General features: G+C 34.6%; 3 protein-coding genes across 3 annotated transcripts; 2 read left to right on the plus strand and 1 right to left on the minus strand.

The window, feature by feature from the left end:
• Positions 4,047-6,330, plus strand: LOC104701385 (protein terminal ear1 homolog). Its single transcript, XM_010417062.2, has 5 exons — positions 4,047-4,696; positions 4,783-5,230; positions 5,495-5,617; positions 5,701-5,842; positions 5,934-6,330. Exons 1-5 carry the CDS (start codon positions 4,111-4,113, stop codon positions 6,201-6,203), a joined length of 1,569 nt encoding a protein of 522 aa, XP_010415364.1. The 5' UTR covers positions 4,047-4,110; the 3' UTR covers positions 6,204-6,330.
• LOC104701386 lies at positions 11,343-14,775 on the plus strand. Its single transcript, XM_010417063.2, has 13 exons — positions 11,343-11,829; positions 12,158-12,255; positions 12,349-12,435; positions 12,512-12,641; positions 12,731-12,800; positions 12,879-13,063; positions 13,153-13,295; positions 13,380-13,571; positions 13,657-13,747; positions 13,821-13,989; positions 14,075-14,185; positions 14,268-14,364; positions 14,456-14,775. The coding sequence occupies exons 1-13, from the start codon at positions 11,725-11,727 to the stop codon at positions 14,517-14,519; spliced, it is 1,542 nt and encodes a 513-aa protein (XP_010415365.1). The 5' UTR covers positions 11,343-11,724; the 3' UTR covers positions 14,520-14,775.
• On the minus strand, positions 14,902-16,149 carry LOC104701388. Its single transcript, XM_019227685.1, has 2 exons — positions 15,927-16,149; positions 14,902-15,190 (listed from the first exon to the last, which is right to left on the minus strand). The coding sequence occupies exons 1-2, from the start codon at positions 16,029-16,031 to the stop codon at positions 15,104-15,106; spliced, it is 192 nt and encodes a 63-aa protein (XP_019083230.1). The 5' UTR covers positions 16,032-16,149; the 3' UTR covers positions 14,902-15,103.

Consider the following 16,155-nt stretch of genomic DNA (forward strand, 5'->3'; position numbering starts at 1 on the left):
TAAAATTTTGCGACAAATTTTTAATTATCATTTGTGGCCATTTGAGACTATAGTTGCATAATTATAAGATACATAATTAAAACATTATTTTAAACACGAATTGTGACGATTTAAAGACGTTTTGTTAATCTGTAATTGAGACAGTTTTGTTACTTTTTTGTGTCGTAATTATTAATTACAAAATGGTTAATAATATATTCGTTGCAACTCTTGTGACTTTTTTATTACAAATAAAAATTTGTGACGATTGTATTGTAACCATTCAAAAATCGTCACAAATTCATAACAATGTTTATATTGCGACTAAATTCTTTTTATTGTGACTAAATATTTTCCTTAATAAAATTATTTTGTTGTAGTGGATATGAATCGTTTCTGAAAATCGAAAAAAAAGACCAACAATAATGTTTTTCACTTTCCTTCTCTAAATATCTGACGCGATTGGGCTTTATAATTAGTGATGGGCCTCGACTGATTTAATACCCAATGGGCATCAACCGATTTAATACCCATACAAAAAAATTAAAATGGTCAACAAATCCAATAACCAATTTAAATAAAAAAACAAAACATATTCCACAAACCTATTTCTATTTTTGATTTCAACAAAATTAACAAAAAATAACATATTCAATAGTAGTAATATAAATTATTAAAAAAATAGAATTATCCCAATCAACATGGTCAAATAAATATCTTCAGACATAAAATTTTAAATTAAAAATTGAAAAATTTTTAGTACTATGAAATTATTTACTAATGTTATATAGATTTTAATATATATTTACAATCCATAATATTTTATTATAAGTGTATATACTTACCACACAAAGATATCCATTACCATATATGATAATAATCTACAGATTGCGCAAATTTGTATTTCGTAGTCAAATTTGTATTTCGTAGTCAAATGACCAACTAAAAAAAATCTCACAAAATAAATTTTAAATAATTAAAATAATTTAAAAATATATAGGCCCGTGGTATACCGTAAGCTAAAATCTAGTAAGCTATTCAGAAATATCTATTCGGTTAAACAACTAAGATTTCTACAGATTTTTTTGGCAATAATTTCTACAGCAATAATCTCATTGTAACTAGGGTGGATGAATTGCTAATAATAAATAACAAAATAACAAAAAAACTATTTCAAATTTAATTCAAATAAAATGTTCGCCCATGGTTTAAATGTGGGTTAATATCTAGTATATAATTAAGTAAAATACATAGAATTTATTTTAAACTATACTTCCTTAAGTCTCCGTCTGAAGACTTCATTTATAATCTCGTCGAATAAAAAAAGTTTTTTCATTATATATCTCAAAATAATAGGAAATTGATGAAATCTTATACAAATCTATGAAACAGAAAACGTAAATGTAATTAGGGATGTAGTTTTTACAAGAGCACTATACTTCTATTGGAACATAAACAATACGAAATTATCTATATATATACACATTACTTAGAAAACCTAGCTATAGGCATATTATTTAGTAGATAGTTAGCTTTTGAGATGGAGAGACACGACAAATCGGCCCATGAACTTTTGCGGTGAAAATGGGGAACACATACGAGCTATTCGCACCCAAATACAAGTTCTACATATGAACAAATGATACATGGATCATGATACCCAATTAATCGGAAATTGTGTTCTATTTATAAACTCTAATGTATAATTCTATAGTAATTTTAAATTTATCAAATAACAAATATGTTTATTTTTTTTGTATATAGATAGTATTAGAGAGTAATAGTTTAATGATTAATGAGTCAAAGAAACAACAGTAACACATATTGCATTGGAACATATCACTTTCGTGATACAATATATACATTATTTTTTGTAGTGACATACTCTCTCTCTTGCTAATAAATTGTATGTTTTGGAAAGAAATTGTATTCCTAAAAGATTGATTTTCTAGATTAAAAACCTCAAATGATTTTTTTACTTTATGCTTTATTCAAAATGACATATTATTTACTGGTGTATTTTTTTTTGTCAACTGGAATTATATTGGAATAAACTTGATGGTAACATACAAACAAGCATATAAGGATACATATATCCCTTATCTTACTTTAACCTATACTGCGACCTTATACCCTTATGTATAGGCCTATACACAAAAAATGAAACTTATCGGATCAACGACAGTTTCCAAAAAACTACGGTCTAATAGAGGATTCTACCCTTTCTTCGTTAAAAACCCATCCAACCAACCAGGATGCCCAACCGTACGTACGTTGCGTCCTACCATCAGTGGTGACGCTTTGAGCTACCAAAGCTGCTCCTCTGTTTGCAAAAGAGTTTTCCAAAAGCAGAGCCGGCGCTACACTTTAGTAGGCTACAAGCCACATTAAAAAAAAGGTCATTTTATAAGAATAACTTTTAGAATAAAAAACAGCTAAAAAGAAAAAATAATGAAAATTTGACTGCATGAAGTCTCGAACCCGGTGGTAGACAGAAAAGTATTTCTCTCATAACAAACACTACTACTGGACTACAAAACATCACAAATATTTTGGGGCCGAAATTTGTTTATATATTTTGTCGGCCGCAAGCACCAGCTTGGCTCGCTTGTACTCGTGGCCGACTCTGTCCAAAAGCACTTTCCAGTCTTTAAAAGTCTTTAACTTGAACCTAGCCTCCATAGATTGGTATCTAAAAGAAGGCCACGCAGGGGGTCTTGAAATCACACCTACTAAGAACTCTTCCTGCAAACCAAAAATCACTTTCTCCATCTTGTGACTTGTCATGCTTTCTATCACCCACAACAAACCTTTTAACTGAGCTTTCGGCTTAGAGAAAATCCTTCCAAAAGATCTTCTGCTATGAAGCATCACCACACCATGATGATTTCTCAGGATCCAAGCACAACCTGATAAGTTGTTTCTTCTTGACCAAGAAGTAGCAACATTGCATTTAAACCAGTCCAAAAGAGGCCTAAACCAGCCTTTTTCTTTGATTGTTTTTTTGTTCACCTGAGTCTCAGTTTCTCTAGAAGCTGTTCCTTTAGAACCACCTTCTTCCTCTTCATCACATCTACGTGCTTCCACCCATTCCCACCAATCCTCTCTTATTTATTGGTTTATATTTTCTCTTTCAACCGTAAAATAATTATAAATTAGTTTAGACATAAATTTTTTTTTTTAATATGTATGAAACTATTAAAACAACAATCTACGAGAAACAGAGCGAATATTACTTAATATCCACCATAGCTTTTTAAAAATATCAATTTGTAGTAATATATATTGTTGAAAATATCAGATATATGCTAACAGTCACATTAGACAAATATCTACTAAAAAATACATAATTCATGAATTGCATTGGTAAATTGTTATCTTTGATGGAATCACCATATTTAAATTTGACTATTTCAGAATGGTTTTGTTGGTTTTGTATCCGTCTCAAAAAAATTTTAAAAATAATTATCCGTTTATAAAAAATTAATTTAATCTAATAGAATAGTAGAATAATTTTTTACTAAATATTTAATTGAAAATAGATTTGTATGCGATACCCATAACAAAAAAATAATGATATTTATCCAAATTAGTGAAAAATTAGGTATTCTAATTTTCTGTTTGGATATCTAAATATCGACATGCATACTATTATTATCATATCATGTATGAAGAAGGCCATCTTATACCATTTTTATTCATTTTTCTCTTATACTATTTCTTCTTAACCGGAAAATAAAATCCTTAACCGCTTTATCTACTGGTCATCAAATCAGTCCACTGTAATGAATTTGAAATCCTCCCCAAGGGTAAAACTGTAAAATTTCACGGACTAGTGAGTATCACCATCAGATTAAAGAACCTCGACTTGTTGCGTTGGTAAAAACTAGTAAAAAATAAAACTCAAAATTGGGAAAGTAATAATTACAAAACTCTGCATAATAAAAACAAAACCCAAAAATTCCACTTTTTAGCTCTCTCTCCCTCCCCTCTGCACCAAATAAAGCGCTAGCAGAGAGAGACAGAGACGAAATAGTACGATTACTGAAGCAGAAGAAGATCAAACGTCCAATAGTCATCATCATCACCGGTCACCGGCAAAACAACCTCTCTCTCCCTTCAAACCAAACCATGTCAGTCACCGGACCCTTCAGTCACCCAACAAACCTTAACCCAACAGCTCCGGAGTTCTTACCGGCGACAATCCTAAACCCAAACCCATTCCCTTTCTTTATTCCGACAAGAATCTACTTCCCTCTTCCTCCTCCTCCGCCGCCGCCGCCGTCTTACCCTTCTTTTTTCCATCTCCCTCCTCCTCATCTTCTTCCACCAACTTCAGTAGCGCCAACCAGAGCCGTGATGCTATTACCAGTCCCTGGCAACGTCACCGAGTCATCTATAAGACAAGACATGGGACTGTTCGGGGAAGTTCGTGGTGTCCAAATGGAGAGAGCAGACGAAGGAATCGTGACCGTCCATTTCTACAACCTGAGAACCTCGCAGATAGCTTTCAATGAGATACGTTACCGTCACATGCAACATCAACTCCACTTCACGGCGGCGCGTGGACTAGTCTATAATCAACCGGTTTGGGCTCATTTCGTGTTTCCTCAACTCAATGCTGTTCCCGATGGAAACAATCAAGGCACGCTCGTGGTTATGAACTTGGAACCCACCGTCTCTTCCACTACCCTCCGTCACATTTTTCAAGCTTATGGTAAACGTTTTTAACAAAAAAAACCACAACTTTTTTAATGTAAAGTTTCAAACTTTATGTCGATTTTGTAAAAAATCACATTGTAGGAGAAGTGAAGCAAGTGAGAGAGACACCGTACAAGAGAGAACAGAGATTTGTTGAGTTCTTTGACGTTAGAGACGCCGCAAAAGCTCTCCGTGAGATGGACGGTAAACTTATCTCCGGTAAACCAATGTTTATCCAGTTTAGCCGTCCCGGTGGTTTAACTAAAAAGCTCTTCCTCGCTTCACGCTTCCATAAAAACTTCACCTTTGATAACAACCACAACCACTATCATCCACCGCCGCCACCACCGATGATGATCTATAGTAACCAAATGTACGAGCAAAAGCAGAGGAACAATAACAAGAAGAAGAAGAAGAAGAAGCAAAGGAAGCATATGAAGAAGAGTTTTGCTGATCCTCGTTTCATGATAAGGGAAAACGCTATCGCCGCCGGCGAGTCCAGAGACAGACGAACCACCGTGATGATCAAGAACATCCCAAACAAGTACACGTAAGTCAAAAAAAAAATAAGCATGCATCTTTTTCATTAAAACTTGTGATGGTGATAGGCATGTGCTTGATGATATTGTTCTAAAACGAGGAAATACTTTTTTCTTCTTATTGGGGTTGACAAAAAGTCAGCAGGACCCAATGGATATTAGTAAATGAGAAGCTCATTTGTATTTCATATGTTACTATTTTTGTATATGTTCTGGTGCCTAGGAGATTAACAAATATCGACTAGTCAATTTTATAGTATTGTTTCCATTTACAGTCAGAGGCTGTTTTTGAAAATGTTGGACACACATTGTAACGACTGTAACCAAAAGGTAATCAAAGAAGGGAACAAAACTCCTATGTCTTCTTATGACTTTGTCTACCTCCCTATTGATTTCAGGTAATGTGTTTTCTTCTGCCACTTTGGTTTGACTAAAGAGTAAATTAGTGGTTAATAATTAAGTTTTGGTGTTTTGTGTTTAGCAACAAATGCAATGTGGGATATGGGTTTGTGAACATGACATCACCAGAAGCAGTGTGGAGACTTTACAAGACCTTTCACAATCAACATTGGGGAGTTTTCAACACTAGAAAGATCTGTGAGGTCACTTATGCTCGAATCCAGGTATTAATTTAAAAAAAAAAAAAACAATAAAGGTTCAATCTTTGATCTCTGGTTTTATATAAGCTGTTTTGTTTTTGTGTTAAAAAAAAAGGGTCTTGAGTCGTTAAAGGAACATTTCAAGAACGCAAGACTACCAGGAGTAGAGATGGAGCATAACAAGTACATGCCGGTTCTATTCTCTCCGCCACGTGACGGGGGATTGCTGACAGAGCCTATGGTCATTGTTGACTCTTCGGCTGATGAAGAGAGCTGTAATAATAATAACTCAGGACGAGACGGGTTTGTGTCCGACAATAGGACGATGGTAGGAAGTGATGGTTGTTGTTGTCTTGGTGAGAGAATCGAAAGCGGCGGCGTTTGAGATGACGTAAGGGGCGAAAAAAATACGGGAACAAACAGTAGATGAAAATTTAATGATGGTTTCGGCTTTTAGGCGGCGATCTATATGTGTAGCTCTGTGTCCAATGTCTTATCATCATCATGTTCTTCGTCCTCTCTCTCTCTCTTCATCTTTTGTTTTTAGGTTTTTTGTTTGGATGTGTAAACCAAAACATCTTTTGGTTTGTATTGAAATGTTTGGCAACTTTTTCTTTTGTATTAGAAAACAAAATTAACGTTGTACAGATCACAAATGTGTAGGAACCTTTTGTCCTCAAAATATTATGGTTGTACGTTCACTTTGTTTTGTAGGGTGTTGCATTTTGTTTTATTGTTACCATGTCTTAATTACTATGGTTAACCAGTTTAATCATATAGTTTAACATCTAATTTGTAAATGCATAATATTTTTTGTAAATAGAATGTAATTAATTATATGCACATTGATATTGATAAATGATACATACATCAAAGACACGTACTGTCATCTAAAGCTTTTTTTAGCCTTTCTTGTTACTTTACTATAGTACTTGGAAACAAAAATTACACTGCAATTTTAATGACTATTATGCTATGAAATCTCTAATCACTTGCTAGCACTATTATAGGTTTTAATCATTTTTTTTTTAAATTTGGGTTGCTTGTTCAATTTTAATTAGTTAGTGCATGTTGACTTTTACAGATTCTTGGGAATGATTTAAATTTCAAACAAGTACTCGTACTTACAATTTCATAATCCTTACCAGTTTTGCTTCACGATTTTCACAACACTTCTTAATTCTGAAATTTGCTTGTCATTTTTATCCACTCTTTTTAAAGAGTTAGCGTTCTCCAATATATATATATATATAATGCCTTCGACTCATTACGTTTTTACAGTCATATCGGAAAAATATATAATTAAATATGTATAAGCTACGTAAGAAGATTTATTTTGTTGCACAGTTCAGATATTTAATTACTACTACAGCAAAAATGAGGTAATTATCAAAGAGGTCGTATCCTAGTGATCGTATTTCAAAAATGAACTTCACTTGGTAGGTTTGAAATTTCATGCGAAAATAATAATCAATTTACATGTTCTAGTAGCCCAACACACAGATACGTGCGAGCCAAAACTCCAAATTTCGAAGTTATAAAAAAAGTAAAAACCTAACCATCAAATCATTATTATCAAGTGAAAAAGGAGAAATTTAATACATTAATATATTAATATTTGTAGTTCTGCATTAAATATGATAAAATATAATTGATTAATATTGAGTAATGAGTACAATAGTTGATGTTTTTTTTGTTCAAAAGAAGTTGAGTTAATTTAAAATCTCAAGAGAGGGGAATTCATACAATCAAAGGTTAAAGAACAATACGGAAAATAAAGATACTGGTTTCATGAGTTTTTCAAAGGTGCAAAGTTTGAAAAATCTGTTGGTACCATAGCGGATTCGACCATGACGGGCTTCGCGAATTCCTTGATCAACAGGTGACCATACACGCCATGCGCAAGATATGCGACTAAGCTTTTAGAGAGTGCTCCATCGGGGAGACAAGGGTTAGGTTCTTCACCACCATGAAAAAGTTCAAAAATAAGAACTCAGGTTTCTTCATACTTGTAGGCTCACAACTCATGACACTAGGTGAAGCTACAATCGGGAGACACAAATGATAGATGCAAAACCGTAAAATAGCAGGTGGGTCCTCCCTCACATGAAACCATCGGCCATGGAGGCTAAGGAATTCCACACAAAGCTTGTAATCGGTTCTATATTTGAAAAATTCAGCACATCTGAGCTTATACCCTTTAGGCGAACGAAGATGGGGGGTTACACANATATATATATATAATGCCTTCGACTCATTACGTTTTTACAGTCATATCGGAAAAATATATAATTAAATATGTATAAGCTACGTAAGAAGATTTATTTTGTTGCACAGTTCAGATATTTAATTACTACTACAGCAAAAATGAGGTAATTATCAAAGAGGTCGTATCCTAGTGATCGTATTTCAAAAATGAACTTCACTTGGTAGGTTTGAAATTTCATGCGAAAATAATAATCAATTTACATGTTCTAGTAGCCCAACACACAGATACGTGCGAGCCAAAACTCCAAATTTCGAAGTTATAAAAAAAGTAAAAACCTAACCATCAAATCATTATTATCAAGTGAAAAAGGAGAAATTTAATACATTAATATATTAATATTTGTAGTTCTGCATTAAATATGATAAAATATAATTGATTAATATTGAGTAATGAGTACAATAGTTGATGTTTTTTTTGTTCAAAAGAAGTTGAGTTAATTTAAAATCTCAAGAGAGGGGAATTCATACAATCAAAGGTTAAAGAACAATACGGAAAATAAAGATACTGGTTTCATGAGTTTTTCAAAGGTGCAAAGTTTGAAAAATCTGTTGGTACCATAGCGGATTCGACCATGACGGGCTTCGCGAATTCCTTGATCAACAGGTGACCATACACGCCATGCGCAAGATATGCGACTAAGCTTTTAGAGAGTGCTCCATCGGGGAGACAAGGGTTAGGTTCTTCACCACCATGAAAAAGTTCAAAAATAAGAACTCAGGTTTCTTCATACTTGTAGGCTCACAACTCATGACACTAGGTGAAGCTACAATCGGGAGACACAAATGATAGATGCAAAACCGTAAAATAGCAGGTGGGTCCTCCCTCACATGAAACCATCGGCCATGGAGGCTAAGGAATTCCACACAAAGCTTGTAATCGGTTCTATATTTGAAAAATTCAGCACATCTGAGCTTATACCCTTTAGGCGAACGAAGATGGGGGGTTACACACATACCATAAACATTCAAGCTTTGAGGATCGCAAACCATTGACATAAAGATTACTATTGCCAGGGTTTTCAAAAGCTTAGAGCAAAACCATAGCATTGATGGTGAATTACAACTCAGATGGAGTCTTCGGCCAAAGAGTTTGTAATCTTGATCCCACCATGTACTAAGGTTTGGCAAACAATAATTTGGATCAGACCTGGACTTAATAAGAATTGGGTTTGAAACACACCTTATGTTGTTCTTCTCCAAATCGTTTCTTGCATAGATAATACAATGGATGTTGCAGAAGGTTGCTTGTAAGGATTTGGGGTTTAGAAGAAACAGAGCTGTAAAGTTGAAGAGGATATGGTAATCACCGCTCCGTAGAGACAGGATCATAATGCCATTCCTCTTCAAGCTTTTACTAGTGAACCGATGAGATGCGACTTGAATATATGTTCTAGGAGTTGGTTTGCGAATCATCAAATAACAGTCATGATAAAAGAGCTGGGTTCGAACCTATGATGTGTATGTGATTGGGTATTGATAATCCTTAAAACTGCAGGAAAGGAGAATCGGTATGTGATACTCGAGATGTACTAACCAAGAGCAGAGACTCAACGACCATGGAGGTACGGCTGGGATTGCAACGACCATGGAGGTACGGCAGGAAGGGAGGGAGAAGGGGGCCTGAAGCTGACGCTTGACCAAGGTCGGAATTGTGGATCTCAGAGAAACTTCGAAGGGACTAAAAGAGGACCAGAACAAGCTTTGAAGAGAGGAGAAGAGACAAAGATGAAAGATCAGTGGCCCAGCGATGCCGATCGGAACCGACGCCGCCAAGGGAAGAGATGTCAGGATTTGTGCCAGAGAGCGGCTAGGGCGAACTCACGCGTTTTGATTCTTACAAATTGTTTTCTGTGTATCGATGAAAAGTGATGTTTTTTTGTTTATTTCTCAATTCCAAGCATAGATTGGAAGACTAAGGGCATCACCATCTATTAACCCTTCAAAATTGAGATACTATATTAATTTTATTAATATTTTAATATAATACTATTATTTAATTTAATTAATTATTTTTGTTTTAAAATTGAGCAATGAAATGGTGACAAATAAGCAAGAGAGAAGTAAAAGAAAGTCTATGAGTGTCTTAGTTTGTCTACTGCAAGACACGAAATATCTCTCTCTCCTCACGGTCACCTTTTTAATTTTTTTTTGTTGCGCCTTGTAGGTTCCGGATGGAACTTTACAGATGATGTACTAAATTTAAAGACAACTTGTTTAGGTGGTATTTGTGAGAATTACTCTAATTTTAAAGAATAACATCATGTAGATTCATTTTTCATATACTATGACAACTCCTTGTAAACATTGAACATATTTTAACGCTTACGAATGAAACAAAAAATAATCATCATAAATTAAGGGGCAATATTAGTAGATAACTATAGATTCAAACAAAATTAAGAAAATGACCATGTGTCAGAAAATATAGGTAACTAATTTTTTTTAGAGAGGGAAAAAATCAAAACTGCCTTCAAACAAAATACAAAGATACAACATCTTATTGTTATTTGTAAAAAATAATATTTAATAAAAAAATCATATCATACTGAAAAAGGCATATCATTTGGAGAAACAATTTGTTTTTAACATTAAAAGATGTTTTCGGAAGAAATTACATGTAATTTTAATAAATATATAACGTGTAATACAAGAAAACAACGTGTTAAAGAAAGAGATCTTATGCTATCACGTGTTACTTGTGACCATGTACCAGAAAATATAGGTAACTAATTTTTTTAGAGAGGGAAAGAATCGAAACTGCCCTCGAACAATATACAAAAATACAACAACTTATTGTTACTCATGAAAAACATAGCATTTAATTAAAAAATTCATATCATACTGAAAAAGTATATCATTTGAAGAAATAATGTGTTTTTTAACATTAAAATTTATGTTTTTGAAAGAAATCACATGTACTCTTCATAAATAAATAATATATAATACAAGAAAACAACATGTTAAAGAGAGATCTTCTGCTATCACGTGTAATGTTGAGAAAGTAGCGTGTTACAAAAGAAAATAACATGTATACAAAAAACAGAGATGATGGAGATTCTAAAAGAGATTGAAATCCAACAAACCGAAGAAAAATAATATTAGGGTATGAATGGCTGCAACGATTGGGGCAGACAAATCCATCTAGGAATTAGACTGTCTTTTATTTATTATTCATCAAACATTATTCACAGCGGTATAGTCCAAAGAAATCAGAGATAAAACTGCAGCACATCAACTACAAACCGCTTTTACAGATAAATAGAATTGGACCGTAGCCATTTGTGGATCAAATCTGGAAACGAATTTGTTTGTCCATGCCTGTTACTATTCACACCCTAAAACAGTCCATTTTCGTTTCTTCTACCTCTTAAATATATGTTTTTCCCTCTATTTGAAATTTTAGCCCAATTAAAGAAGAGGGAAAAAACCCTTTCAGATTCCCACACCACTCCTTAACTTTTGGTTTTCTCATCTTCTCTATTCCAATTTCCCAAATTTTCGTATAGTTGCTCCATTGCTCTCCAGATTGAGCTTCTTTGGTTTTTTTTCAAATCCTTCTTCTGCATCGATTTTGTTATTCAGACTCTCAATTGTTCCTCAAATTTCGAACCTTTTTCACCTTTACTTTCCCCGTTGTTATGGCTATCAAGGGTGAGAAACAATCGAGGCGCACCACCAATCCCGGTGTACGAGTCATCGGAGGAAGGATCTATGATTCAAGTAATGGCAAAACCTGTCACCAGGTGAAAACAGCAAGACCAACTCTACGATTTCTCTCAAATTTTGTGTGTTTTTCGTTGGTTATTCTAAAGACTTGATTTTTTTTTTTCCTTTATGGTTAAAGATTTGATTTTGTTGGCTAAAGACTTGGTTTTGTTTGAGGCTTTAGACTTGGGTTTGTTTGCTGTGGTTAAAGACTTGAGTTTGTTTCTCGTTTTAGAATTGAGTTTGTTTGTTGTGGCGAAAGACTTGGTTTTGTTTGTTGTGGCTAAAGACTTGATCTTGTTAAGTATATGATATTAAAGTTTCTTTTTTTTTTAAGATTCAAATGTTGGCTTGTTTTGTTTGCAGTGTCGACAGAAGACGATGGACTTTGTTGCGTCGTGCAAGGGCATGAAGAAGGACAAGCAATGTACCATTAATTTTTGTCATAAGTGTTTAATAAACAGGTTTGTTTTGTATTTTATGTTTTCTTGTATCATCAGATGTTCCTGAGGTTATGTGTTCTTATTATGTGTGTGTTTTTTGATATTGAATCATAGGTATGGTGAGAGTGCAGAAGAAGTAGCAAAGCTGGAAGGTTGGATATGTCCTCAGTGCAGAGGCATCTGCAATTGCAGTTTTTGCAGGTAAATTACATGTCTTTGAGATTGAGCTTTTGAATTAAAAGAGAGCTTTTTAAAAATGGTTGTGAGGATTTTACAGGAAGAAACGAGGGCTAAATCCCACTGGGATATTGACACACAAAGCTAAAGCCAGTGGATTAGCTTCAGTCTCTGAGCTTCTTGAAGCTGAGGGGCCTGATAACTTTGCTTATCAGAAGAAGCCAAAACTGGTACTGTATACAATGACACAAATTTTGGTTTTTGTGATCTTTAGCTTCCAAATTTTATTATGTGTACTTGATTAATATGGTTTCTGCAGGATTTTGCTTCTATGGAAGACAGTAGTGACAACAGTGATTCTGTACTTGAGAAAGATTTTAAAGGAGCTGGTGAGAATTTGTGTTTTGGAAGTTGTCTACTTGTCTTATAAAAAGGAGAGGCTACTGATTTTTACGGTTATGAAACAGATATTACCAAGGAGAAGAAGAAAGTGATAGGCAAGAGCAATAAAGCACTGGAAGAGGAGGAGATACAATTTGAGGCTCAACTTCCCCAGGGTATAAGCTTGACTTCTGTGTCAGGCATTTTAATACCAACTGAAGAAGCGGGAAATGTATTCCAGCTTTTTGAGTTTTGCTCAGCCTTTGGAAAGGTATGGTAATTGATCTCTATTGCTTCATTACTAACTTATGTTCTATAGTTGTTTACTCATAATCTGTTTCATTGTGAATTTCCTAATAGGCTCTTGATTTGAAGGAAGGACAAGCTGAAACTGTTGTCCGTGAACTGTTCTTATGTGGTCGTAACACAAGGAGACAACAATACTCTTCTATTATCCCGATGATGATCCAATTGTTGGATTTAATATCACAGGATAGAGAGATGTATGAGTCATTTTCAACTGTGCTCAAAAGTACACATATGTTTGTTTTCTGCTTCTGTTTCTGATGCATTTGAATTGATTGCAGGTCTTTGTCTCTCAGTGCGACTGACAGCAGTTGGTTCACTGCTATTGGAGAGATCCTATTGCAGTCAGAAGTTTCGAGTGATGAGTTCCCACCTGAAACTTTTGTAGCGGGTATTGCTGAGTACGAGAAGATGGATGCATCAAGAAGGCTCAAGCTTCTCAATTTCTTATGTGATGAATCACTTAGCACATTGTATGTGAATCTTTATATGCCAATATCAACTTTTCTTGTAGCTTATGCTTCGTTATGAGTTAACGTATTTGTGAATATTTTCCAGCGCAATGAGGAATTGCATTAACAACCAGAGTGCAGAGTGGAAAGCAAAGGACAAAGAAGCTAAACAAAGGGCTGCAGCTGCAAAGGAAAAGGTATTTTGTAAATCTGCAAAAGCTGGTTTAAATTTTAAACTCTTTCTGCTTAAAAGCTCGTTTTGTCTTATAGGAGAAGCAGTTCAAACTGAAGACGCAAGATGATGTTGCCAAATCCATTATGGAGAAAAACAGAGCTCCTTTGTCCATTGAAGAGCATAACTTAATTATGTCTCAAATTAGAGCTGAAGCTAAAAAGGCTCATGAAGAAATGGTGGAGGCAAAGGGCATGACATCTGGAAGTAAGTCTAAACCCTTTTTGTTAATTGTCTAACAAATCTTCAAGTAGATTTTTTGTTTCTTTAACATGATGAAATCTATTTGCAGCAATGCTTATATGTGATGCACGTAGAACTGAACCAATCATGTTGGAAGAAAATGGTGTTGTTCTCTGGAAACTGAAGTGCTATGAAGAAGAACCAAATATTTTGCTTCAAGGTTCGACCTTTACTAAACTCTTAGTTTATGTTTGTTATGCAAATTTGTTTAGTAATTTAATCTCAATCTTATTGATGCACAGATCTAGGAACATTTGATGGTTTATGTCCAAATGAAAAATGGTTAGCTTTTAAGCCTGAGCAGAAACCAGAGATAGAGAACTATATCTCTTACAAGAGGTAAGTCATTCTCATAATGAGGCAAGAGCATAATATTCCGATTTTGTACTGTTAAAATGAAGATTTTTTGTTGTTTGCTTCTGTTATGTAGGAGGAAACTGATGCAAGCACAGAAGAGCGCAAATGAGGAAAAGAATGCCAATGCGGGTGCATAAGAATCAGCACCAAGTCCCAACTCAAAGCTCAGCATTTCTGAACAACCTTGAAACTTTATTTTTTCTTTCTATTGTATAAGAAAAGTGGAGTATGAGAATAGGCCATTAACTCATTTCCTATTCTCTCTTTTGATTTTTCTTTTTTTGTCTCCTCTGGTTCCGTTCAGTTACATTGGTATCGATGAATTGTAACTGGTCTAGTTTTTTGCTCTAATGCAAACTGATGGAGGGTGATATGCTTGTTTTATGATTCACATTCTTACTAATTAGTAATTACTAGTTGTTACCAAGCTCAAACTTGGCTGTCATCAGGCATCTGAAATCTGCTTGACTTGTACATGAACATGAATCCATGACACATAGTTACAGTACACAAGTTAGAGGAAAACAAAAACCAGAACAAAATGCTGATACTTCCCCATTTGAAGTATTTCATTAGTTGAGAAGAACAAGAAAAAACGCCATTATTCATCATCATCCCACCACATTCAAAAGCATATATGGTAATGTCATTTTATGCAAACTCAATTTCGGTCCATAACAGTAAAAAGAAAAAATGTGCAGGAAGAAGTGAACTGAATTGATCAGGCAAGAGGATCCTCCTCTCTAGCTTTCCGCAGCAGCTCTGCCCTGACCCGCCTTACCTCCGCTTCCTTCTCCAATCTTTCTTGCTGCACATAATTACGGTTTTATTATCCTATCACTACTACTTACTACTTAATTCCAAGAAGAAAACATATCAGTGAGCTGTTTTTTTCATTTCCCTAATCACAGTCTCTACTTTGTGCTTTGACAGCAAAAACAATCACGAATTGAATCAATCATATCAAACAAAAGTTAGGCTTAGCTTAGCTTCTAAAATCATGACATCTTAACAAGGCGTCTAACGAAACCCCTAGGCCAAATGAAACTGTTCATCTCCATGACCCAAGATTTCATAATCTAATCATGGTAACGCTTCCGAAAACAACTACTAATGTTTGGCTAGAGAGGAGAACATATCGGTGAGCTGTTTCTTATCCCTTATCACAATCTGTGCAAGTAAAGCTTGAAGCTTCTATAATCCAACATTCCATAATCTAAGCATTTGAGTCATAGAAAGGGCTAATCATGGTAACGCTATAACAACAATTGCAGATAGTGAAGAACACTAACACACTGAACAAAAACCAATTACTCCATGGCTATTTTGTACTTTGTATCTCCAACAAAATGAGAAACGAACACAAAATAACCCATTTCTTAAAAATCGAGAAACACACATCAGTCTAGGGTTTGACCTAAATTCCTAAATTCGGTGTCACATAAGAGCTCAAAATGGAAAAGATTTCATGCAAGCGAATCCAAAAAGGTTTTCAGATTTCACAGAGAGAGAGAGAGAGAGAAGGAGAGAGAATCGAAAAAAACCTTCTCGTCTTGATGAAGAGCGATCCAAACATGAACTTTGTCCATGGATTGCCAAAAGGCGAAAGCTGCCAATGTCATGCCAAAATAGGTCAAAACCTTCACCATTGTTGTAGTCGTCTGCTAAATATTCTTTCGCCGTATAAGTTTCTTCTTCTTCTTCTTCTTCTCGTCGTCGTTTCTCAGAACAGAGAAGGGTCGCAGATCGGGGGATGATGATGATGGTGGTGGT

This window comes from Camelina sativa, chromosome 7, assembly GCF_000633955.1.
Source record: "Camelina sativa cultivar DH55 chromosome 7, Cs, whole genome shotgun sequence".
Taxonomy (NCBI): Eukaryota; Viridiplantae; Streptophyta; class Magnoliopsida; order Brassicales; family Brassicaceae; genus Camelina; species Camelina sativa.